The sequence below is a fragment of the Harpegnathos saltator genome, unplaced genomic scaffold (assembly GCF_003227715.2).
Source record: "Harpegnathos saltator strain DR-91 unplaced genomic scaffold, Hsal_v8.6 scaffold8, whole genome shotgun sequence".
Taxonomy (NCBI): Eukaryota; Metazoa; Arthropoda; class Insecta; order Hymenoptera; family Formicidae; genus Harpegnathos; species Harpegnathos saltator.
Window position 1 is genome coordinate 1,551,103 of NW_020230648.1, and position 26,092 is coordinate 1,577,194.

General features: G+C 45.6%; 3 protein-coding genes across 3 annotated transcripts in view; 1 reads left to right on the forward strand and 2 right to left on the reverse strand.

The window, feature by feature from the left end:
- The window catches only part of LOC105181665 (roundabout homolog 2), a 104,895-nt gene extending 91,544 nt beyond the window's left edge, over nucleotides 1-13,351 (forward strand). Inside the window, exons 6-11 of the mRNA XM_011138577.3 lie at nucleotides 510-790; nucleotides 3,220-3,732; nucleotides 4,645-4,875; nucleotides 6,183-6,521; nucleotides 6,809-8,600; nucleotides 9,184-13,351. Of these exons, the coding sequence (XP_011136879.2) occupies nucleotides 510-790; nucleotides 3,220-3,732; nucleotides 4,645-4,875; nucleotides 6,183-6,521; nucleotides 6,809-8,600; nucleotides 9,184-9,365 (3,338 nt within the window). The 3' untranslated portion in view covers nucleotides 9,366-13,351. The remainder of the gene's footprint in view (nucleotides 1-509; nucleotides 791-3,219; nucleotides 3,733-4,644; nucleotides 4,876-6,182; nucleotides 6,522-6,808; nucleotides 8,601-9,183) is intronic.
- Nucleotides 13,352-18,106: 4,755 nt separating this feature from the next.
- Nucleotides 18,107-19,569, reverse strand: LOC105181666 (selenoprotein S A). The gene is made up of 5 exons (XM_011138578.3): nucleotides 19,344-19,569; nucleotides 18,810-18,950; nucleotides 18,608-18,714; nucleotides 18,393-18,519; nucleotides 18,107-18,311 (listed from the first exon to the last, which is right to left on the reverse strand). Exons 1-5 carry the CDS (start codon nucleotides 19,378-19,380, stop codon nucleotides 18,229-18,231), a joined length of 495 nt encoding a protein of 164 aa, XP_011136880.1. The 5' UTR covers nucleotides 19,381-19,569; the 3' UTR covers nucleotides 18,107-18,228.
- Nucleotides 19,570-19,976: 407 nt separating this feature from the next.
- On the reverse strand, nucleotides 19,977-23,393 carry LOC105181668 (kanadaptin). Its single transcript, XM_011138579.3, has 6 exons — nucleotides 22,131-23,393; nucleotides 21,694-21,989; nucleotides 21,430-21,572; nucleotides 21,079-21,239; nucleotides 20,600-20,965; nucleotides 19,977-20,492 (listed from the first exon to the last, which is right to left on the reverse strand). Exons 1-6 carry the CDS (start codon nucleotides 23,067-23,069, stop codon nucleotides 20,046-20,048), a joined length of 2,352 nt encoding a protein of 783 aa, XP_011136881.1. The 5' UTR covers nucleotides 23,070-23,393; the 3' UTR covers nucleotides 19,977-20,045.
- Between the last annotated feature and the right edge of the window lie 2,699 nt (nucleotides 23,394-26,092).

The following is a 26,092-nucleotide window of genomic DNA, read 5'->3' on the forward strand; positions in this document are numbered from 1 at the left end:
GAGTCGCGAGGGGGAGAGAGTTGCCGCGGGGATTCGCGGTGGATTCGTGTCGCTTGTTCCGGGAAATCAATAGGTTCGATACCCCGGTAATTTCGCATGAAATTCGAATTCTGCCGGCGATGGCGTTAATCGCGGATTAAACTGGCTGGCGGCGGCGGCGACGGTATGTCTTCTTAATTAGCCGCGTCGGCTTAACGCGCCATCGCCGATTTACGGGTATTAGCCAAATTAAAATAATTTAGCGCGGCATCGTTAGTCGACGGGTAGCCCTCCCCCCCTCGCCCCCCCGCCGTGTGTCCCGTATAATCGATGTGTAAAGCAAGATGGGCGATTCGCGGCCGGCCGGCCGGCCGGCTCGCCGGTCGAAAAATCACAGATCGGCGATCAAAGCGCCGCGGGCGGCTTCTACCGGGCGACGACTCTCGGGATCTGCGATGCGGGAGCTGCACGAGGAAGCAAGCGGGGCTGATATGTCGCGCTCTGTGTCGAATTTCATTCGTTTGTCACAGCGAAGCCAGTATTCACCAACTTCCCCAAGGACGAGACGGTGAGCGCCGGCACCGACGTCACCATCTCGTGCGCGGCTCGCGGCGCCCCGAAGCCGTCGATATTCTGGACCCGGGAGGGCTCTCAGGAGCTAATGTTCCCCGGCAACACGTATCAAAGCCATTACACCGTCACGGAAGACGGAAGCCTGAGTATCAAGGCCACCGTCAGGAAAGACGAAGGCCACTACGTGTGCAGCGCCATCAGTCAGGCCGGTGCTAGCACCGCGACCGTATTTCTTCAGGTACGAGCCTTACGAGTTGATACACAAGCACATCTCTCCCGCCAAGGAGTCTCAAACTCGAATGGTGAACGAAGACTCGATGGTCGCGCGCGCGAATATTCAAACGCGCCGATCGTCTCCTTCTCCGCGGGGATGATCGATCGATCGAGAGAGAGAGAGAGAGAGAGAGAGAGAGAGAGAGAGAGAGAGAGAGAGAATGTTACACAAAGCCTAGTTATAAATTGAAACTTTTTTATTCGCGTTTAACATGTAAATTAACATATCACTTTCAAGAGTACCGTTCGAAAAGTACAATTGAATTAAATGGATATTGGTTTCCGGCACAATGACTTTATTTAACTAGCGAAAACTTTTGTGAAACAAACGTATCGATATTTGAACGATCATTTTATACGATAATTTTTTCAATTCAATAAGTTTCAAAATTCAACAAGTTACTTTTATATTTTACACTTCATTTCCTCCTGGAAATTGCGTCATTTATTTTTACAATTAAAAACTGTTTAACAAATGTTTATTGCGACAATTATCTTTTTCTCTTCGAATCTCAGAGTTGGAAGATTTCCGTATCATTGCATCGACTGCGGCGAAGTTACTTTGCAAAAATTCGTCGCTGAGACGTTAGACCACGAGAAAACATTTTTATCGCGCATGCAAAGCCTGATTATTCTCACTTGAGGATTAAATGAGAACAAGTCCAGAGAAATATCGGCGCATAATTTACGGTCTCGTTGCGCTCTCTCTCTCTCTCTCTCTCCTTATCTCTCAGAATTATTCCAAACGCACGAAATTAACACGCGCGGTATCATCGGGATTGCATCCTCCCCCCCTAATTAACGATAATTGCGCGTGGCGTGTCTGTTGTCTCGACGACACACAGCGATGATCGTTATAATGGCGTAAACTGGACGATAATTGGCCGTTCACGTCGCGCGCTCATTTGTCGTGCCCGCGCGTGCAGCAAAACGCGAAAACGACGAGAACGCTCGAAACGGCGGCAGTCACGGCTAAGATAAATCCCGTCCGCGCGCGCGCGCGCGCGAGAGAGAGAGAGAGAGAGAGAGAGACGAGTGGTATGCACATTAAGTACTTCGTTTTCGCGATACATATTTATATCATTGCCCGGCTCGCGCCCCGCCCTGCCGTCAGATCTCTTCCGGACGAGTGCAGCAGGATTACCATTCCGACCGCCCGACTACATCGTGCTGGTACCGCGCGCTGCTTAGCCCGAGGGCAGAGCTGCTCCAGATTCCGAATAAAATCCTTGTCTACATATAGAGGGTGTTACAGCGATCAACTTTGGCGGATAGAACTCCGTAACTTGGTTGCCGACGGAGCGGCCAAAGTTGAAAGATGTAATATATTATAGAGGAGGAGAGTGTGAGAGAGAGAGAGAGAGAGAGAGAGAGAGAGAGAGAGAGAGAGAGAGAGAGAGAAAAAGAACTTCACTCTGGATTACATATTGCGAGCAAAGTTGGCAGAGGCAATATTCGCTTAATTCAGTGGTCGAGTATCGCAAACTCGCCGGCCAACTTGGGCCTCGCCTCCCTCCGATACCCGGGGATATTAAAACGAGGGATTAATATGGATCGCGGACGGTCGGAAATTCGAGAAAACACTCGTTCGGTCGCGAATCGAACGAGTCCGCGTGCGCCGCGTGTTGTAACAGCCGTCACTTGAGATTCCGTCAAATTTGAATCTCGAGTCATCTGAGATTCTCGCTTTAAAATCATATTTGTAAGAATAACTTACACCCGAATCCGAAGAGACTCACACACGTAAAACTTGAAATTAAAACGCGAGCTCGTGTCAGTCGAAGTCACTTTCGGGCGACCTATATTAAGCCAGAACGTCAGACCTGGATTTAGGAGATAGATTTCATTGAGTCGCATAATTCTAACTCGAAATTGAAATCTCGATATCTCGCGAGTGCCAAAAGTGACTGCTAATACCAATCTCAGATCTGAATTTAAATCCAACGATCATAATCTCCCAAAGCTAAATTCTGCAATGTACCGTATTAAACGATTTGCAGTCGCTTTTCTACGAGCGATTTATACTGACTCCAAACTCCAGTCCGACTGGGTCCCACGTGAACCAGGCACAACCCGAGCAACCCGACCACCACCGGGCCACTCGACCCTGCTGTTTTTTTCGACAAAGCCGACGCCTCTTCGATAAAGGCACTCGAGTCGCGCGAAGTCGTGGCCTAAAGTAGGCGTTTCCGAGATTTCACGTCACCGGCGTCTAAGAGTCCACAATCGCAGAGATAAGCGCTCAGAGGCAGAGGCGGTGGCACTTGGCCAAAGGGTAGAGAGCGCTGCGGAGATCCGAGAGATCTCACGAGAGAGAGAGAGAGAGAGAGAGAGAGAGAGAGAGAGAGAGAGAGAGCAAAGAGGAATCAGCGTGTCTCTCTGTTCGTAACGTAGGTGACGTCCGTGGAGGAGACGCCGCCGCCCATAATCGAGCTGGGGCCCGCGAACCAGACGCTGCCGCTGAAGAGCGTCGCCTCGTTGCCGTGCCGCGCGGTCGGTACACCCACGCCGCGGGTTCACTGGCACAAGGAAGGCGTGCTCGTACGGCCCGGCGGCCGTATCACGATGGCCATCAACGGCACGCTGTTTATCGACGACCTGCGCTCCAACGACTCCGGACTGTACACCTGCATCGCCTCGTCCGAGTCCGGCAACACGTCCTGGTCGGCGTACCTGACGGTGAGTGCCGGCGCGAGCTTCCACAGAACGCCCGACATATCGGCCCTGCCGCAGAACCCGAGCAAGCCGCGGATAGTGAACGCCACCAGCAATTCCGTCACCCTCACGTGGAGCCCGGGTCACGAGGGTCAGAGCAAGATCCTCGGCTACAACGTCGAGTACTACAGCAGCAACCTGAACACCGGCTGGGTGGTGGCGGCCACTGGTGTTCTCGACGACATCTATACGGTGAGTGGAGTGAGTTGGAAACGGCGACGCGATGCTTGTTGACCCTCTTTCCCGATATACCTGTGTGTGTGTGTATGTGTGTGTGTGTGTGTGTGTGTATATGTATGTTCCACGTCGGGTTTCAACGACCTCTCCACGAGACGGTATTTTCCGTTTTCCTCGTGGTAGCGTATATACCTGCTCGAGGAGAGTGTTTCGGAGAGCGAGAGAGAGAGAGAGAGAGAGAGAGAGAGAGAGAGAGAGAGAGAGAGAGAGAGAGAGAGAGAGAGAGAGAGAGACAGGGGGAAGGGCAGAGAAGAGGAGACCCGTGGCCGGTGGAGACAGTTGATGACATTTCGCGACGGTTGCTAATTAATGTATCGTCGGTCGGGAGGAAAGTTGCAGCACTCTTATCCCGATGAGGCTCGGAACGTTTTCGGTATTCAACCGGGGAATTTGTTCGCCCGTGATTCTTGGAGGATTAATTTCCCCGCCGAGACCGCCGGACGCGTTCTGGAGCTCATCGAGGCGGAAGCGTTTGCAACAAGTGTTTCTTCCACTGACTTGTGGAAACGCAAATCGCTCGCCTCCGTACTTGAAATATCCGGGAACTATTCGAAGAACGATATTCACGGTCCAATCTTATATTTAAGGCAGTTTAGTTTCACTTTAAAACGTTCCGCGCAGCCACGAGACGGTTCTTGCCGCACTTTAAGATAAAGTCGAGACGACCGATTAAGTATAAAATTGAATGACGTACTAATATTCTAAATAATCGTGTGGATATGCGATTTCTCGCGGAACGAGGAAATTGGAAAAGTTCAATTTTCGCCCGTCATCGCGGCCCCCCCCCTCCCTCCCCCCCCCCGTTTACGTACGTCTATGTCCTGAATGTAAATCGAACTCGAATGTATATCGCTTATCCGCCAACAGGTGACAGATTTAAGGCCGGAGACCAATTACGTCTTCCTAGTACGAGCGGAAAATAGCCACGGGCTCTCGCTACCCGGGCCGCTGTCCGACGTGGTGCAAACTACTAACGTAAATCAGCATACGGTACCGCAAGTGGAACTGACTCGTGCGAGAGATCGGCTAAACAGCGAGATTTTACATCTCAAAGAGGTGCAAGCGCTGAGCAGCACGAGCGTAAAGATCATGTGGGACGTAAGTGTCAATGTCGACACCCGTCGTTTTCGCGCGCGAAGACATCTGCTATCTAGCGTCTGCTATCTAGCGGGTGGAACGTGGCAAAATTCTCGGAACAAAAGAAAAAAATATATATATATATATATATACTCTCTGCTGAAAAAGTACCCGGACAAGTATCGGCAATAAAACACAAAATATTCTCAATTATTCAAGTAAATTTATGTTGTCGTTTTCAAAATATTAGTTAATAGTTGCCGTTCTGTGCAACATCTATGTCACCAGCGCTTAGTCGCCAATCTTCAAGACATTTTCCATAAGCCGATTTTGACATGGCCTTGAGTTCCTTCAGCGAATTCTCTTCTACCGCCTCGGTCGTTTCAAAACCCTGTATTTTTGAAATACAGTTATACCCGTATGCTTTTTGCAGCATTTTCAACGCGTCGGCACAAGAAATTTCGTTGAAAACACAAAATTTAAGGCAAACTCTTAGTTCCGCGATATATTCGACATCGCAAAAATTGCACCTGAGGCCGACTGACATGAACAGCTGCGAACAGCCACGAACGAAGCAACTGACAGATCGTGTTCTAATACGGTATGGAAGTTAAGTACACAATGGTGCCAACTTAACTACAAAAAGGGTTTTGAAAAAATAATAAACGCATCATTTAATTGAATAATCTCGGGTGTTTTTTTGAGCGGAAGATATATATATATATATACTCGCAATACAGAGAAAGAGAGGTATCGATTCTCCACCCGTGTTTTATTTGAGCAGATATTTAATCCAGAGCCCCGCGATATTTAATATTAGAAGCGAATCGAATGGTGGTGGCAATTATAGAATTATAGACTTCCGTTCAACTTTCTTGACGTATTAATAATTGTCGTGTTTAGTCCGCGTTTCCGCGCGAGTACAGAAAAGAGATATCAAAGGCACGCTAAAGGAATGAAATTCGAGAGGTGCGCATGTCGCATTTTATCTCGCCTCATCTGTTTCCTGTCGATCGTATTCTTCAAACCGGCTCTTCAAACGCGACTTATTATATTTTACAAACGCGTAACTGAATTATCGTAGTGTCAGTCGCCGATATGATACTATCGGCGCCACTCGACACGCGTTAATATTAGATGAATTGAAGAAGATGTACTGAAGAAAATTACGGAATTGTGAAATTGCGCGCTCTTAAATTTCCCCACAATGAGAGAGAGATCACGTAGGAGAAAGAGAGAGAGAGAGAGAGATCCGCGAAGGACGAACGCGCGACATTCGCGAGACGTCCCCGACAATCCGAGTAACTCGTGCGGAATTTGCATTTTAGATCCTCGGTGCGGCGGATCTAGTGGAAGGTCTTTATATACGGTATCGCGAGGTATCTGAGAAACCGGAATATCAGATGGTCACGGTGCTCAACGCCGGCGCCACCAGTTACGTGCTGGCCAGCCTAAGAAAGTACTCGCGTTACGAGTTCTTTCTCGTTCCCTTCTACAAGATTATCGAGGGCCGACCGAGCAACGTGAAGCTGGCCACCACGATGGAGGACGTGCCCTCGGGCGCACCTGAGAACGTCCACGTGGGCATGATAAACATGACCTCGGCGTACGTTCGGTGGTCACCGCCGCCCAAGAACACTCAGAACGGCCAATTGATCGGTTACAAGGTAAGAACCGCGCGCGCGCGCAAGAGAGAGAGAGAGAGAGAGCGATTAATCCTTTATTGCGCGTTTTTGCTGAATTTCCGTACATGGGGTGTCTTGAGAGTAAGGGGAAAAATGGTTGCATACTTGTGTCATTCACGTAAAAATGTTGAACGAATCAATTGTGAAATACGAGAGAAATATAGAAAAGCCGCGAAGAAATAAGCGTCCCACTGTGCAACAAAGGGTTAATATCCGGTTCGTTGACGTTCGTGCGCATGATACCCGAGCGAAAACCTCACAACCCACAGATCCAGATCAAGAGCAACAGCAGCAACAAGATCCTAGGTCAAATGTCGCTGAACGCGTCCACGACGTCGGTGATCATCAACAGCCTCAACACCGGCGGACTGTACACGGCGCGGGTGGCCGGGCTGACGCGCATCGGACTCGGCCCCTTTTCCAGCCCGACGTTGCTGAACATGGACCCGGGACAATTGACGCAACTGCCACCGCGCACCGACCCCAGCCACGGGGACGCTTCGGTCGTACGAGAGACGTGGTTTCTGGTGCTGATGATCACGATGGTGTTCACCGTGATCGCCGTGTTGCTGGCCGCCTTGTACGTCAGGCGCAGGCAAGCAATGAGCAAGCAACTGGGCCACCTGAACGTGCCCGTGGGCACGGCGAACGACATCTGCCAATTGAACAAAGACACCCTGTGGCTGGAGCGCGGCTGGAGACCGACTAACAACACCCTCCAGGGCACCACCGACAAAGACTGCGAGACCAAGCTGTTGAGCAATCAGCACATGCTCGCTGCCGGCATAATGGGCATGGCCGGCTCGGAATACGCCGAGGTGAATCTCACGACGTTCTACAACACGCGCAAACAGATGCAGGCGCCACCTCCGGAGCCGTATGCTACCACAACCCTGTGCGTAGGCAGCCGCAGTCCCGACTCGATCGAGACCAGCGGTCAGAAATCCAATTCGAGCGACTCGTGCCTGAAACCGGACTACTCGAGCTTGGACTCGAATCAGGAGCCCAACAACAAGTCCACGGTGTCACCTAGTAGCGACAACATGAGCGCCGGCGCCTACACGGACGAGAACGCGGATGTGCAAAGGCGGCAATACAGAATAGCCGGCGCGAGCGGCGACGCGCCCTCGCAAACAGCTATGCCTAACTGGTGCGACATGTTGCCACCGCCGCCTGAGCACCCGCCTCCGCTCAGCGGCTCGATAGTCGGTCGGATGCATCAGCATCAGCATTCGCAGCAACAACAGCAGCAGCAGCAGCAGCAGCAAGTGCCGTTCAGTCCGCATCTTGGCAAGAGAAGCGTTCAGAACGACCTGGACCACTGCGGCTCCGGCTCCGGCTCCGGCAATTCGCAGAGCCCGCCCACTCCGCCCATCAGGGTGACCAACAGTTTCAGTCCGTCGCCTACACCTTGGAACGGGCAAAGCCAGTATGAGCCGGGCGCTCTCCAAGTGCCGGGTGCTAACCTCTCGGTTCAACAAGGCAGATACACGACGTTACCGCCGCAGACAAACCCGCCGCCGTTGCCCTCGTTCCCTCAGGGTTACAATCATTACGACTATAAGAACCAGGAGAACGAGTACGAGAGCGGCTCGGTCATCTACGGCCATCAGAACGGCCTACCCGACGACTACGGCGCCCACGAGGCCGGGTTCGCGCGCTCCAGCCAGCCGCATCTGACCTCGTCGGCGGCGAGTGACGATCTATACCGGCACAAGGACGAGATGTTCCACAACGACAATCTGTACCAGCCCGAGAACGACGAGTGGGACAGGAAGTCCTGCGACTCCAACACGCACTCGGACGCGTGCTGCTCGTGCTCGGAGTCGAGTTGCCTGTACGCCGACACGATCGAGTACAACAACGCGCAGTTTGGCACCGCGTGCGGCCACAGCGCCGCCAGCAGGACGGGCTCCCGCAGCAGGAGCAACAGGAGTCCGCGGAGAAGAAACAGAACGTCCTCGCCCACGTACAGCAGCGACAGCAACTACTCCTGCATCCCGCAGAAGCAATGCGGAAGCACGAATTCGCAGGAGAGATTGAGGCATAATCGCAGCAAAGGTAATTATCCCGGGCGATCGGGCAATGGGAAGAGAGGAGCGAAAAGACGGAGGTTAGGAGTTGGCTTTGCGAAGGTGACTCGTTACGGCTGATTCGTCTTGAGAGATAATTCCTCCAATAATAGAGAAACGAATTCTTTAGAGTTAGGGCAAGAGCACAGGCTTTTGCATAACACATAATACATAACACATAAGAGAATAAACCAATTGGTTTTCTTCATTTCCCTCCTCAGGACAGAAATGAAGAACTCTGATTGATTGATTGATTCTCTTATGCGTTATGCAGAAGTCTGTGCTTTGGCCCTTACCGTTCGAGTTATCCGTTTCCGTTAACTTCCGCTTAATGAAACGAAACAAAAAGGACGAACAACGTCCTCAGCAGGTCGCGCACCGCTGAGAGAAAGTAATCCGGTATAGTGTATTGACGGTGCTTTACAAGTAACTCGCTGTTACCTAACCTCGTTGACGGCCTATGTAAGAAATATCCGGGTATAAAAGTCCTCCGGCTGGAAAGTCGCCGGAACAATCGACGAAGCTTATTGACGCGCCTCCTACATCGTTCCTTTGCTCTCTTTTTTTTCCAGACAAACTGCCGGGCTTCTCAAGGACGGCTGGTTACACCCAGCACAATTCCTCGGCCTCCAACACGATGAGCAGTACAGGCAGTCAGCGATACAATAAGCTAAATAGTATCTTTCTAAGTGGCAATAATCCGAACGCTCCGACGGAGTCTAGTCGACTGGGTGAGCACCGTGGCGAGAGCTAAATTCCCCGGGCACTAGTAAGTACCGGAGGAACGGGAGACTACGACGACGACGACGAAGAGGAAGACGAAGAGGACGGAAGGGACTAGTGTGCCTGAACGAACGGCCTTCGGTCACAACGAACGGATCAGAAGCGGGCGCGCTCAAGCTCGCGCGCACGCGAGAGGAGGCCGTTTCGCAGTCAGAGCTACGTCGCGCTCGCGAGTACGGCTCGACCGTTTACGCTTGTATACAATTGTAGTCGAGACACTTGGTGGAACCCGCGGGCGCTGCGCACCGCGCGATTCGATTCGTCGAGTTCAAGACACGCGCGGCTCGCCCAGCTGCAACGCGCGGAACACACGCGTTCGAAGAAACGATCAGGCTCGCGTCTCGAGTAAGCCTCCTTAACGTAAAATCCATCGATAAGAAGGCTAACATGAGACAACCCGCGCGAGACACTCGGATGACTGACGGAGACCTGGGTGGGGAAGAAGCGGGAGGGGGTTCTTTACGTTCAGCCGCGATCGCACGGCTACGAGAGAGACACCATGGCTTAAGCTTCGCAGGGGTATACAGCCTAATTCCCGCGTTCGTGCGGCGCGCAATAACGGTCCTCTGCCACGGGCAAGAAGAGCGCGACTTGGAGAGGTGAGAGGAGAAGAGGGAGAGACTTCGACGCGCGCGACAGTAGCGATTACGGCGAGAAGCGCTTCGATGACCACGCTGATGGGTACTCCCTCCCTCCCCCCTCCCCCCTCCCCACCTCTGTTATACATATATATATATAAATACACGCGTCGCACTCGATCGAGTTTGTTGGCATACTCGGACAAGGGCTTTCAAGAAACAAATAAAAAAAAGATCGCGAGGAGGAGGAGGCAGCGGCGGTGGCGGCGGCGACGGCGGCGTGCGCGTAGTATTAATTTTCCCTTCGGGCGAACTTCGAGCCAAATAGACTGATTAACGTTATATCATCCGGACGCTTGCTTGGTCTCTTTGCGTTGCGCGTTTTTCGTTCATACGACTTGACGCCGGCGAGAAGCGCGCGAGAGACGCGATCCCGATTATCGAGCAATACTAGGGAGGAGAGGAAGAGGAGGAGGAGTAGGCGCGCGCGGGTGAGCTTCTCTCGCGAGGGGAATCGCGAGCGCGATTTGTTCTATCGCCCCTTATATACGAATGACGAGGAATTTGGATTTCCCGAGCGGCTACGCCGAGGAGTGTACGTGTGCGTGTGTATGCGTGTGTAACGTAATCGTTTCTACGCTCTCGACTGCCATATTATACTGCCATTCCCGCTGATATCCTGCGCGCATCGAGTAAGGATACTCTAAGGTTAGTTTAATTAAGTTATTTCTCGCGCACGCTCTTTTGGAAATAATCGCCTAGTTTCAGCTCGAGCGCCGGAGACGCTGTGTGAGAGAGAGAGAGAGAGAGAGAATGTGTGTGTGTGTGTGTGTGTGTGTGTGAGAGAGAGAGAGGCACCAGACGACGACGACGACGTCGAAGGTCCTCGCGCGCAGCCGCTGTGGGATTAAAATATTTAAAGCGCACGAGTGTCAGCGCGTGGACGTTTCAAAGACTTTTCGACACGGCGATAGCGCAAACGGAAAGAGAAGGAGGGAAAGAGAGAAGAGAAGAGAAAGAAGATGAGAACACACGGGTAACGGGTCCCCGTGAATAACGGACTAGGTGCGCTCGGGACGCGAACAAAGGACTCGTGTCGCGCAAGGCGCGCGTATGGATTAGGCAAATAGAGCTCGTCGCAATTCGCCGACGCGGGAGATAATCCTTTCGTTACGACGGCTTACGATATAGCTCCGCTCTCCGGCCGAAAAGTCTCTCGACACACCGCTGTCGCAAGACCGAAAAGTAATCTCGCGACCGGCGGAGATACAGCACGCGCGCGCGCGCGCACGGAGCCGCTAAACGAGTTCCTGCGATGCTAAGCCCGTCGCGGCAATATCTCTCACTGCCGTCGGAGAAGCCGCTCTGGTTTCGATTAAATTTTCGTTGATTTTAATATTGCGCGACGTTTTATTACTATTGAGATCAATGGCCTCGTATTTTACGCTCGACGCGGACGGTTGTTGTTGCTGTTTCGAGCGCTCGGCGAGAATATGCTCCGGCAGGTGTTGATAGTCGTGGCGAGAGGATTAACACGTCGCGCTCGCGATAAGAGACTATTCGCGCTCGACCGACCGATCTTTTACCGTTGTAAAGTGTGGCATTTATTTTCGACTGCCTGTACATTTCTGGCCACGACAAATGGAGCATATATTATTTTGGATATAACGTTCCTAAATCCTAAGGCGACCGAGGGCTAATTTCTACAAACGGCGACGTATAATTCTTCCAAAACGAACGCACGTAGTAATACACGTTAAACGAAACGAAGTAACAATAAACGCGGAATATACATATATATATATACATAATTATCATATCACTTATGCGATCCCTGTATAAAGTGTACAAAGCTACTCTAAACGAGAGTTAGTCATTAGTTATTAATTTATACGCCGTATCAATCGAACTTATACTACGTAAGCGGGAGAGAGAGAGAGAGAAGGGCGGGAAGGAGAGGAAGAAACGAGAAAAAGACGAGATATCTCAATGTGTACTCCATTAATAGCACGCGAGTGAGGGAGAATGTTTTCTCGCCGGAGGAAAAATGTGCGCTTCGAAGCTGTCAACGATACCGCCGGGTGTAAAAAAAAACGTCTCGTTCTCGAATGCGCGTACCTGACTCTCCGATTTCATCGAACATCTCCTTCGCCATCAACGCGGTCTAATTCGTCCTTGCGGAACGGAATCATACACGGAAGGAAAATCTCAATTCCCCAATAGAGCGAGCAGACGAAAGCTCTCAGGAGACGACTTATCTGTCCACCCACTACCGCGAGCGGAAGCCCGCGTCTGAGCATCCGACTGCTGAAAAACTCGCCTCGGACAACTAAGAGGATAATTAAGTACGATCTCGTGTGCGAAATCTCCAGACGGAGGAAAATCCGTTTGTAGGGGCAGAAAAATTCCCATTAGAGGGACTTTCTCAACCAGCCCATCGCCGCCGGTTGCCTCAACCGAGTTCCTCGAGCAGCCAAATGCTTAGACGAGTGCCTCCGCGACAGCAAGGATATTATTATTACATCCGAGTCGTGAGCTTCCGTCTGGTCGCCGTTTAGTTACGCGAACCGAGGTCTCCTCTTCCGTGCGGACACCGTGATGAGAGAGACCTATGTAACACGGTATACGCTGCACCAACGTGCGATAAATCATAGAAATTTGTTCATGCCGGCTGTTTTTCGTCGTCAGCGTGTTATCATTGCCGTCGGAGCTAGCGTTTTCAGCGAGGATAAAGGAGATTCGTCACCTCACTGCGCACAGCCAGATCTGTCGCGGCAGATTTTGCGAAGTGTTCGCGCGCGACTCTGCTGGCAGCACGCCAGCGGGAAGCCTAACAGGAAACCGCTTAACGGAGTGCAGCAATGAGCAGAATCCGGCGTTTCGTAATCGTTTAAACGCGTTTAAGCGGAATATACTACTACGGCGGACTCCCCGCTCGCATCCCCGCCGTTGGCCCACTTCCGAGCGCGAACTTAACGGCTGATGCACCGTGATACTCCGGACGAACTGCTGCCAAGCTGCCAGCGAGAGACCGTCGACACTTGACTTATCTGCCGGATAAGAAAGACAGTTGTTGAAGCGGACACTAGGAGTAGCGAAAGCGACAACGCGCGTTTTAGCGACTCGTACTTTCAAAGCGATACTTAAGCTCTTCTATTTTTTCTCACTGTACGTTCGTCGTCCGACTGTGCGGATCGCCGAGCTTCGATCGTCGAGAAGCCGCGGCCAACAAAGTACAGTCTGTAAAGTAAGAGCGTGCACGGGTTAATGTGTAGAAAAATTTATTTTTAATGATTTTTAAGTACATGGATTTGTTGTACTCCATGAGAAGAAAAATGCTATACCATTAATAATGAGTCCAGTCAGCACCGGCATTGATAATTGCCTGGCATCTCCGAGGCGTACTTTCCACTAAATTGACTGCGTATTCGTTCGGTAAAGACCTCCAAATGAGACGAATTTGTCGTGCCAGCTGCTTCAAAGTGCACACTCTTTTTCCTCGAAGCTTGTGCTTGAGATATACCCACACATTTTTAATAAGATTTGCATCTGGCGACTGCGATGGCTAATAAAGTGTGACGACGCCAGACTGCTCTTTCCACTCGGTGCAAAGCTTGCTCCGGTGTTTTGGGTCGTTGTCTTCCTGTAAGATCCAGTCCTCGTTTTTTTTTATGAAGCATCGTTCAACAGTCGGCAACAAACACTTCTCATAAATTTTAAGTATTAAGGTCGGGTTCCGCTTAAACAAATTCACAATTTTTTTTTCCATATTCGGCGTCACTTTGCCTATCGAGTCACGTTTTGGCAAGTCATCGACATTTTTAATCTTCTTATATTGCTGAACCCACTTAGCGACGAACGATTTTGACTTTCCCATGTATTTAGCAGCCACTGCATATGACATTTTTGGTCCTTTGGGGTGGGAACAAAGGAACACAGCCTCGTAGCGCGATGCGTACGCGACACTCATGGCGGTTAACGTGTTTCTCAGGTTAGAGTTCGACGCCAACTGAATCTTTTGTGACAAAGCATTCGCGACAATGATTTCATCTATCGGCTCGCAAAAAAACTAAGACGAATATTTGAAGCCAACTACCATTTATGCCGTACACGCTCTTACTTTACAGACTGTACTTTCTGTATTGGAGAACACCAGTGTGTCGAGAGAGCACGCGTCGAAGGACGAGGGAATCGCGCGAAAGCCGTGCAAAAGCCGCGAGATCTCACGGGTGTGTCCTTCGTCCTTTTCTCCTTTGAAACGCACATTTTTAACGGGAGGGGACCCTGGCGCGGCGTGTCGCACCGCTGCTGGCGCGGATCATCGTTTATTCGTTCCGAAAATTTGTACACGCAGAAGAGAGGAGAGGAGAGGAGAGCGCAGTTTCGCCCAGCCAGCGACTAATCGACAACTCGCGCCCCTTTCTACGTGCTGCACACGCAGCCGAGATATCTCGCAAAAGTCCCGCTGTAACGCGTTAGAGCGGAGAGGATCCTCTCCTCTCCGTGTAACGCGGTTACCCCCGGCGCTAGCGGCCGAGGATGAAGCGCAACTTGCTGATCGATCGCGATCCCCGATGAAGCAACGACGAGTAGTTGCGGACTAGCGTAATTGTAACGGCAACTTGTAACTTGTTCAACGGCGCGTCAGCGAATCGCTCAAATTTGTTATATACATGTACATTTACGATTAGTTTGACCAGTCGCGTGTGCCAGACTGCAAACTGCCTGAATACAGAAGTGAACTACGACGGCTGATGAGACAGACAGGACAGATAGACACTATCTCACGGATATTCGGACGCTCAACGCGACAGAGCCACATTGTCACATGTAAAATACCGTAAGAGGAGCTCTCACACACTCACTCTCCTACACACACACACACACACACACACACACACACACACATATAGAGGAATTACGATCTCCGGGAGAAAATGGAAGAAATCACAAACGGAGGAAACAAAGAAAGAAGTAATTAACTAACAGAGAATTGAATTAAATTTGTTAACTCAGAGAGTTGAACTTAAGGTCTATCTAAGTAATGTACGACGTAGTGATGTAAGTGCCGGTATGCGAGTCTGTTCGCGCGCCGGCTCGCGGCTGCGCGCGGATAAAGTCGCATATTCAAATAAAAAGTCCATCCAAGCAGGCGAGGAAACAAACGAGACGGGTAGCGGGAGAGGGAGGAAAGGAGGGCGTGTGCTGCGTGGAATATCGTCTCGATAGGCTTAGGTTAAAGAAAGGAAAAAGAAAGAAACGAGAGCGGGTCGTCGAGTGCGCCACCGCGGCGACACCGTTGCCGGAAAGGAAGCATCTCATTAAACGTAATTAGATAGAACGCGTATCTTAAGTATCCGTCACGTACGAGTGTGTGGCTGATACGAGTTCGCGCGGTCCTGTTCGAATCGGTCGCAGAGGGACAGAGAGAGAGAGAGAGAGAGAATGGCGGCTGACGCTTTGGACTAACGCTCTGTTTCTCCTTATCGCTCTCTCTCTCTCTCTCTCTCTCTCTCTCTCTCTCATATCTTTTCGAGTCTCTTTTTCACTCACCTCATATCGCAGCGGCATAACGACGAAAGTTGATATCCGCGGCTGGTCCAACGAAACGTGAGACTCCGCTCGGCAATGTCGCCGCGGCTCGCGTATGTGGACCACAGGACTAATGGATCCGAGGAGGGAATCTCGGGGAGATCGGGACGGCGTCTCGAGTTAGATAAGTGAAAAAGCGGCGATTGTGTCCCCGTGTAGTCGCGGGCCCGTACGAACGAGCGGCAAATCCTAACCGTGCAACTCGTGGTTGCGATCGAAACGGAAGGAGTCTTCGCGTCGACGCGCGATGTGAAGTTGCCGCGCGGTCCCGCGAGTGCATGCGCGCGCAGCTCGCTTTCTCTCTTTCTCTGTTTCTCTCCCTCGGGTCGAGCGCGCGCGAACTCAAATCGGCGAAAGTGCGTGTGTACAGGCACGCGCGATGCGATAGCGCGTTGAAGGAGAAAGAAAGGGTTTATTATGTGCACATATACGATATATAGGTGTATATCTCGTCGAAGGCAAAGAGAATCGTGACCCTTTCGGAAAGCACTGTGCATCTTCATTCCTAAATGATCGTGATTCAACGCCAACGGACACATGCCAAACCATCGTATCAATGCGCGAAGGAACGAAGAAAAGATAACGTATTATTTTTATAATTTGTCATCTTTGTATTATTGTTACGATGGTTACGTGAGAGGGGAAGAGGGTTTGTATAAAATGTAACGTTTAACTTGGTGAGACAAGAGAAGAAGAAGAAGAAGAAGCTTTGCGAACGCGAGCCTCGCGTTAACGAAGACTAACACGCGACCGGCACACACTCGCATGCATACATACATACATACACACACGTGTGTACGTATGTACACGCTTTTACACACACACACACACACACACACACATATATACAGGGAGAAAGGCACATATTTAACACACACGTAACAAGTTCGTCGAGTGAACCAGACGAGCTCTTGTAAACGCGCATATAACGTTTCTCGATCGATCGATCGACCGACTGACCCGCGATCCTATCTATCAGTAGAACATCGGATCACGTAGCACAGGAGAAGAATGACTGCATTAACGTTAAGGCGAAATTATGATAATCCACATCTGTAGGCGGCGTCGAGCCAAACCTTTACCATTTCTGCGAGGGACGTTCTCCGGACTTCGAACTTGGTATCTTCAAGACTGCCGAACACGCAGCGGTCAGGACCGGGACAGTCGCATCAATCGCGGATGCATTTTGATTGTTTTCTGACGGGAAGTTCAAGCTCGTTAGAGATTCGAAAATCCGAAATATATATATATATATATATCTCGTGGTTAGAGACTGAATTCGAAATTCTTTTTTTTAGAGATTTTTAGCGAGTCCTGATTACCTCAGGATTATATCAACTATAGTAGAATCTTGTTTTCCTCTCGGTAGGATTTTTACCTACGGCTAAGAAATTGGAACGTTGACGCACATTGTTTACGGTCTCGTCCGAGGAAGTCGATTCTCACGTTAGTCGAAAAAAAAAATATTACATATCCTTAGGATGATTTCGGGATCCTGCCGCAGTCTATCGGAAGCGCATATTGATGCGGACACGACCGGTCCTGAGTCCTGCGCGGATCTCGCGAATACGCCCTCGCTCGCGAGAGCGCTTCAAGGCGCATGGACACTTCTCCGGAGTGCGAAGCACGGGACTGTAAAGTTTTAATTAGGCTGTTAGAGAGCTAGGGCTTCGTAAAAAGATAATTCATATCATTAAGAACACGAAATAGCGATTTGAATTGAAGTCACCGCGAGAGAAAGAAACAAAGAGATGCAATCATCGTTTTTCCACTTGTCTCTCTTTCTTTCTCCCTCTCTCTCGCTCTCATTCTCTTTCGATCGCATTTTACAGGCCGCGCACACGTGTGGAACACAAGCCCACTCACATACACACACAACATCAGCATCTCCGCACACGTGTCGCGGGGCCACGTGGACATGTGTATTTAGCTCAATCTTTCAATTCTTTTGATATTTTGTAAATACAGCGGATAAATAAAAGCGATGAGCGCATTTTTCTGTAGTTAATTTTATAATTTATTTATTTACGGAGAAGCGCGGCTCGGGCGCGGGCCGGTCTCCTTTTTCTCTTCATCGTCGTCGCACGAATGAAATCGATGAAATTTAAGGATATAAGATAGGGCATACATACTACAGAGAGACACACGTTACACGTATACATACACATAGACATTACACGCACGACTGTAGATAATTTGTAACAGTTGCTATTGTCAAGTACCACGTACACGTATAAATTGACATATGCTGATATATATATCATTGCATATTATACTGATAACAATTAATAAAAGGTAATGTTGGAAATTAAATCGCCTGTATCAATTTATTTGCGTATAAGAGGTAGAAGATGTGCAACAAACATGGCGAGAGATACCGATCATTCTTCATTGATTGTGTAAGCTTCATTCGACAAATCAATAAAATTATTTTTTATTTAATAGCTCTTGACAATAATTGCACAGTATGAATTAATACTTTTATAAGAAAATATATATATTATTATAATTCATCGTTATTTAGCAGATATTGAATATTTTATGTAAAATAGTGCAAAATTTAATACACTATTTTACTTTTTATTCCGTTTCTTGCAGTTTCATTTAGAAGAGCACATTCCCCGTTATTCTGTGATAATAATGTATTGCCTGTGATGATAACAATTAACCGCAACCACCTTTTCCACAGCAGCTACGTTTTGGAGGACGATATCCGCGAGTATGATCGCCCATTAGAGGATTATAATCTGCAAATGAAGCATGTTTGAATGTTGTGTCATTTCGATTTGTCTCAGCAATGTGCGAGGAACTTGTGATATAAATCTCACCTGATTTAGATGGCTTTGAACTTGAGCTTGTACTAGGCGCGCTATTGTCTGATGCATTACCTAGCCTTTTGCCTACTTCTTTACTCTCCAATAATTTTAAGACTTTTTGCCTTTTCTTCTCCTTTTCCTGGGCAAGAAATAAACTTGTCAAATATATCATATCAAAATATCTTCTACTGTATTGATTAATGTATTATAATAAAATCATGAGATACCTCTTCTTCCTTAAGCTTTGCTGTAACACAATGTTGATTGTAGGTCTCTTGCAATTTCTGTCGTGCTAACTCTACATTAGCTGATACTTGTGGCATTTGATCCGTTTCTAAGTATACAATTGATACATAACAAATTACGTTATATTCATTTCACAGATTATTTGCTTCTATTAAAAGAATTAATAGGAAAATATAGACTCACTTTTGCAATGTGCTGCATCATTCTGTTTATTCTTTATCAATTTCCAATTTTCATACTTTTCTTGAATATGTGGAAACATGTAATAAGTAATAGCTAAAACTCCTACTATATACCATCCTACAGAAGCTATTTGAGACCAAACTGAAATATCAAAAACATTTCAATTTCTTCATAACCATGATGAACGACAAAATATATGTTGATATTTCATACATATAGTATATATATAAATATATATATATAAATATATATAAATATAATGAAGTATGTATAACATATATATGTATGTTTAGTAATACATTCGCAAATATATGTTTAAAATCCCTACATATTACTTGCTAACATACTTTGTTTAATACCACAAGTAAGGATAATTTGGGCTTTAGTGCAGAAACTTATTAAAGCCTCCCTCTCATCAGGGACTTAAAATAATAATAAAATTGATTGCTATGGGATGGACATGAAGAAATAATATATAATGCGAAGTGGAGAGAGGAACAAGATTTATTATGTATACAACATAATAATACATACTTATTTGAAAGTAGCTCGGACTGTGAACGTGCTCCATGTTCGTTTAGTTGAGATTAATATGTTGAGGTTATTATACGTAAATTTTAAACGCACGAACAATTGACCATACGTCAATATACATTTGCATTGAATAAAATTTGCAAAAGCATTAACCAAATCTGCACGTCACAACTTGTTGATTATCATTACGGTTCTACCTTAAACAATGGTAACATTGAAATGCACTCTGGTGCTCAAGAAATGATTCAAGAGAGAGACAGAGAGAGAGAGAGACAAATGAGGGATACCTATCTCTCTTACTTTCACAGGTACAGTCCGATGAAGAAATTTATTTCTAAGCTAATTCTGGCGGGAGCTCTCTGCCGCTTGATTATTTTATAAGCCCATAAAACTAGGCAAAATTTAAACCAAGCGTTTTTTATAAGCTTAGAATTGCATTCAATAATGCTTATCGAGGCAAGGAAAGTGACATCTCGCCTGAATTTTTCCGAACACAGGAAGTGTTAAGAAAAAATTAAAATGTAGAAATGTAGAAGTCACGTTTAGTGCGAATTAATATAGCTCCGAAACATTTTGTCATTATTGAATGTTATTCATTCTAACGTTTCTGTAGTTTCAAATGACAAAACTCAATGACTTGTACGATCTTTTATTTGGAGTATTTACAACGTTCTCGCCTTCTAACAATGTTAACTATACAATTCAGTATCCGTATTTATCGTTGAGACTTGTTCTTCCGTCGCCAGTCTGGTCTTGCGGTGGCAGCCACGTAGAATATTCATCCGAGTGAACATCTTGATCATAATGCTTCTTCATAACTTTGGACTTTTCTGATTTTTTACCCTTTTGCTGTACATTTCCAATATTTGATTTGTCCCTTCCTTTATCTTGACTCGAAATGATATTTGAAACACTCATCGATTTAACATTGGTTCCTGTGCTTTCTTGCGATTTCATTTCATCTTTAGATGATATAGATTTTCTGCATTTCGACTCATCCGCGCTGTATGTTTCTTCAATAAGTCGGACCTTCCTTCGGTTCTCAATCTCTTCTTTTACATTATCTTCTTCTTCCTCTTCTTCCTCCTCCTCTTCTTCCTCGTTATCTACATTTAATGCTGATACTGTTGTATCAGAATTGTTTTTGTTCTGGAAAATTATGTTACATTTTTTAAATATATAAACGAGAAATACTTCTCACATAACAAGTAAATAAGAGATCAAGATAAGATAAAAGATGATAAGTAAACACTTACATTCGTTTCGAAAATTTTCCGCCTTTTTTCGAGTTGGGAATTTTTCTTCATGGAAAATTTTGATCTCTGATAAGTTTGGTGTTTTTCATCTTCTATCGGTACTTGGCTAACAAGAGGTGGCAGATTGGCCGGCTTTGCAAGGTTTATCAATTTAATCAGCTGCATCTCTTCTTTACGTAAATTTTGCAATTCCACTTTCATCTTTGTTATGTCACTTTTGCTCAAAGTAGACGAATTTAAACTAGACATAAACGCGTCTAATGAATCCTCATTTGATTCCTTTTCTTTAATACTGCTCTGCTGTGTCTCCTTCAGGCGATTGGTTAAATGCGAAATCTTACTCAGAATCTCATTATGTTTTTCAGTCTAAAATAATAGAAAAGAATATTCTTTACTGAAAACTCATGTGTATATATATAAATGTGTATATAATATCTTATAAAAATATATAATAGAAAATATATACAATTTTTTATTACCAATGTATTATATGTCTCGACTTTTTCTTCAAGTTTCCCAGCTTGTTTCATTCGTTGTTCACGTTTCCTTTCTACTGTTCCCGTTCTATCCAAAAAGTTATCTTCGTCTGAGTCGTAATAATCTTCTTCCTCCCAATTTCTAGTTTTTCTTTTTCGACTCTCTGCAAATGTAATCGATATTTTATTAATAACTAAAATTGTAAAAACCTTATATAAATAAATCTTCATAACTATCTATATTTCATCAATTAATTATAAATGAGATCAAATTTCTTAAAATTTTGATAAGCAATAGCTAGATCACACTAGAAGATGTAAAATTATAGTTATAATCACAGTAAAATATATTACCATGATTAGCTTGTCTCAATAATCCGTGCCTGTCCAAAATTCTGCAAGCTTCTAAAGCACATTGGACAACAGCTTCTTTTTTCTTTCCTTTAACAAGAGCTTCCGCTTTGATGGAACGGCCACCAAAACATTCTTTGGGTAAACTAAAATGTTTTAAAATTTTTATATGTACAATATATATAATACATATAAAAATAGTAAACCAAAACTGAATATATTCAAATAATCAAAATTCAAAAAATTGTCTTAAACAAAAATACTTACTCTACCCAGCATAGAAACTGCCCTATTCTTTTTTCTTCAACTTGATATTGCAGATCATATCCCTCTCTCTCAAACCAACCTCTTAACGTTTTCTTAGGATCATCTAAATACAGTTCTTCTTCTGTCATAGTAGCATAAGGATTCTCTGTAAGATCTGTTTCTTCATCTGCATCTTCTCCCATTCCCCAATCAATACCATCGCTTTCTTCTGCTTCTCTGGACTTTTTGGCTTCTTCCTCCTCCTGTAGTCTAGCTTCTAATTCCTGTAACTCTCGTATTTTTTCCAGTCGTTTTTCCTGTATGTGAAAAACAATATTCTTACAAATTTAATTCCTTTAATAAGAACATAATAACTTCAAAAGAAAGTCAATTATAGAAAATTATGAATGCAATTGTTGAATTAATTATATACAAACATAAATACTATTAAAACAAACCTTCAATTCAGTAACTGTTAGTTCAGATTCCTCTTCCTGTTCATCTAATGGTGCTTGTAAAATATATTTTCTTTGACTACACCCAAATTTAATCATGTGACCTCTATATAATCGAACATAAGTCCTAGGTTTTATACGATGACCATTCAAAAAGGTACTATGTGTGCTTTCTAAATCATATAAATAAAAACCTTTAGAACTCTTAGGTTCTCTTGGATCTTGGTCTGAACTTAATTCTTTTGAATGTTTATCAGAGGTATATTTTTCATCTTCTACTGTTCTATATTGAATAATCGCATGATGCCTTGAGATAGTTGGATGAGCAAGAGACAGATGGCAAGAAGGTAACCTTCCTACTACATGATAACTCTCAGTTAAATTAATTGTCTCCAGGATGACTCCGGATTTAAGAACCTCTAACTTATATTCTCTTGTTGGTTTTCCACCCCATGATGGTTCCTTATAGGGAACACATAATGATTCCATGCATCGAACAGGGATACTTTTTTCATCTGATGTAACATTTTCTTCTGTGATATTTTCAGAGATCGATTTGTCAATTCTGAGTGTAGTATCATCTTTCTGTTGAGTAGTTTTAGTCATTTCCTTTGTCGCAGGTAATGATTCAATTGATGGTACAACAAATGATGAAGACACATCATTTGTTATTACTCGACGAATCTTGCCAATTTTCCCACGCTTTGGGCCAATAATAAGTGAAAATGGTTTCTTAAAACCTGTAGCTGGCTTTTCACATTTGTCATTGGATTCATTTTTCGAATCACTTGTCGTGTCTTTCTCCTCTGATTCTTCAATGATTTGTTTGTCACATTGTTTGGTGATCACTTCGTTGCTACTTGTATCAAGTTTGTCATCCATCACAATATCATCCTTGGGAGAGACAATAACAGATTCGTTTCTTTGTTTATTCATTTCCATCGTAGCAATCTTAATAATCTCGAATTTTACGTTAAAAATAATTTAAAAATATCAAAACTTCTATCTTTAGAACAATATTACACGATACTGTTGACTAGAAACTGTGTAATACGTTTAATATTTATATTTTGTTTCGTTTTGATATGTATATACCCAACTTTTTTAATTCTATTTTTGCCTCTTTAGTTGCACTGCAGCATAGTATGCTCTTGTGTATATAATCGACAACAACACAGTTTTATATCCTTTTTTTCCACATAGATTCACGACTCGTGATCTAGAAACAATGGCTACATTCAGCACAAACAGAGAGGAACCTGAGAGCGGTCAATACGGCGTTTTCGGCGACGCTGACTTTCCGCACTGGGAAAGGGCGCCATCCGCATCCGTTTTGGGAACGGGAACTACGATGTTACATTCTCTTTCAGGTCTCGGCGGGAAAACCTGCATTTGGTGGAAGTCCGTGTTACATCCACTTTCAGGCGGTTTATGTCCATGCTGCAATCAAAGTTGCCATTTCTATGCCAGATTATGCCCGGAGGTCTAAAAAGAACGGCGGGGCGGGAGGGAGGGGAGGAGGAGCAAGAAAAATAAAAGTACATATTAAATATTTATATTATTATATTAAATCTTCGAATACACGTTGCCGCATCCAAGTCTCCTGTATAATAAACGATTTGACACATCTGGAGACGCATGATGTATCGTTGCCCGCGTCCCGTTCCCTTCGTCCTGCTTCTCAATTCAGCATTCCGTCCGCTCCGGACATTCGCTCGTGGCACTGACAGTGGCCGTCAATGAGCATTCGATTCGTTCGGAGGAGCACGTGTTAATTAACGCGACGAGACTCCGATCATAAATATCCCGCGAGTCGACGAAATATCTGAACTTTTAAAAAAAGCATCAAAGAAAATCACGTTGATGTTGTCATGGGTGAAATCTCACCCTGATATATATTTTCTTATTTTCAAAATAAAAAAGGCCAAACGAATGCAATTAAATGTTATTTATCATCATTGAATATTAGATGAAAAGTAGGAGAGTTATTGTCCGGAGCGGATAATCTAACATTTAATAAGAACGAGACAAAATTCGCGTGAGATCAAATTCCACTCTTTAACGCTACCATGACCTTTAATTATTCTCTGAAAACGGCGTCACAACAACTTTGACACTCTGTACAATTAGTTGCTAACACATTTTCTAATCGTACACATTCCTCTTTAATTAACATAAAGCTAACAAATATCCGATGCTTCGACAGAGTAATTTTCTTTATTTTCACTAATCAATAAATAGAATAAATCAATGTCGCGTACAGTTGAAAGGCCTCCTCGCATTCCCCTCGTCGTTCCGGAACCTTCGAGAAAAGAAGAGACGCCCAAGGGCAAGTCTCTCTTGCTTCAACCGTACCGCCGAGGCCCGCAATGTTTACATCGCGCCGATTGTGTTGATCGGCTCGCGCGAGCGACGACACTTTTTGCCCTTCGTATTAATACTCGCGCGCCTCGCGTACTCGATTTCATTCCATCAGCAACAGCCGTGCGCGACGCGCTCGTCACTTTCGTCTCGTGTAATTGAAAGAAATGTATCTCGTCGGTCCTCGAGATACTCAATCGGCATCGCGTTGGCATCGCGTTGATTAACCGCACGGTCGAATCGCGAGTATCGGCATTAGAAGCATGAGCGAGTGAAATCCGAAGGACTCCAGTAGCCGAGAAGCAGGACGCGACAGCGATACGTCACGTTTCCAGGTATGTGGAATCATTTATTATGCGGGAGGTCTCCGATAACGAGAGTGGACGTTTGACGAATTTTCCGGGAATAAGAAGTCGGAATTTCGCACTCGCCATTTACGATCCGTCATCATCCGACTAGTAATCATGACATTATAAATCTGCAATTACTCTCGTCAATCTCTGTCTGTCTATCTATTTATTGCGTTGTTGTATACAAGAGATATTGATCCAGAGACAGAGACGGATAACGGTCCATGAACGCGGATCTCTAATGCATGTTCTCAATCAAACATTCTGAATAATTTCCAATTGTGTGAGTATACCGGTCTTGTGTAGAATATTCAACGTCATACCGCTTCTTAAGCTACGACTTTTTTGTTTTCGGTCAGCACTTCTTTCAAGTCTGTTTACTGTCGTTACGAGATCTAAATTTAAACGTCCATTCGTAAAAGAGTATTTTCGAGAGCACACAACTGTTGTCTCCGCTTCTTGTTGTCATTTTTCTCATCATTTTTCAGCTCATTCAAGAGCTCCAAGTCCTATCTAGACTTTCAATGTCAATGAAGAAAAAAAAACCGTAGCGAATATTCTTCACTCATATCGACCGAACATTTTTTCTCTACCGCAGCTTACCAATCAACTAAATTTTTGTTCCAGACGTTGCGGAAAGCAAGTCCGGCGGACGCGGATGCCGCACCGGAGGATTCGGTTCGGGCAGAGCAGGGTCGGCCGGAAGGTAAAGTTTACAAGTTTCCTACATATCTGTGTTCAACTCTTTACAATCTTTGCCTTTGCAATTTGTTCCTCATCAGCTATCTTGAAAGCTTCATGTCTCATATAAATTTTCAATGTTGGAACAAAAATATAAAGATAAAAATCCCATATAAAAATATTTCCGTATTTTCAATTCGTTTCGATCAAAGATGTTCTCTCTCTACCGCAGATTATCAACTGGGAAACTATTTTTCTGTTTTAGTTATTGCGGAAAGCAACAACAATCCGGCAGATGCGGATGCCGTACCGGAGGATCCGGTTCGGGCCAAGCAGAGTCGGTCGGAAGGTAAAGTTCATAAGTTTCCTACACATCTGCGTTCAACCCTTAACGATCTTTGCCTTTGCAACTTGTTTCTCATCAGCTCTCTTGAAAGCTTCAAGTCTTATTTAAATTTTCAATATTGGAACAAAAATATAAAAATAAAAATTCTTTATCAAAATATTTCCGTACTTTCGATTCGTCCCGATCAAAGATACTCTCTTTCTCTCTCTCTCTCTCTCTCTCTCTTT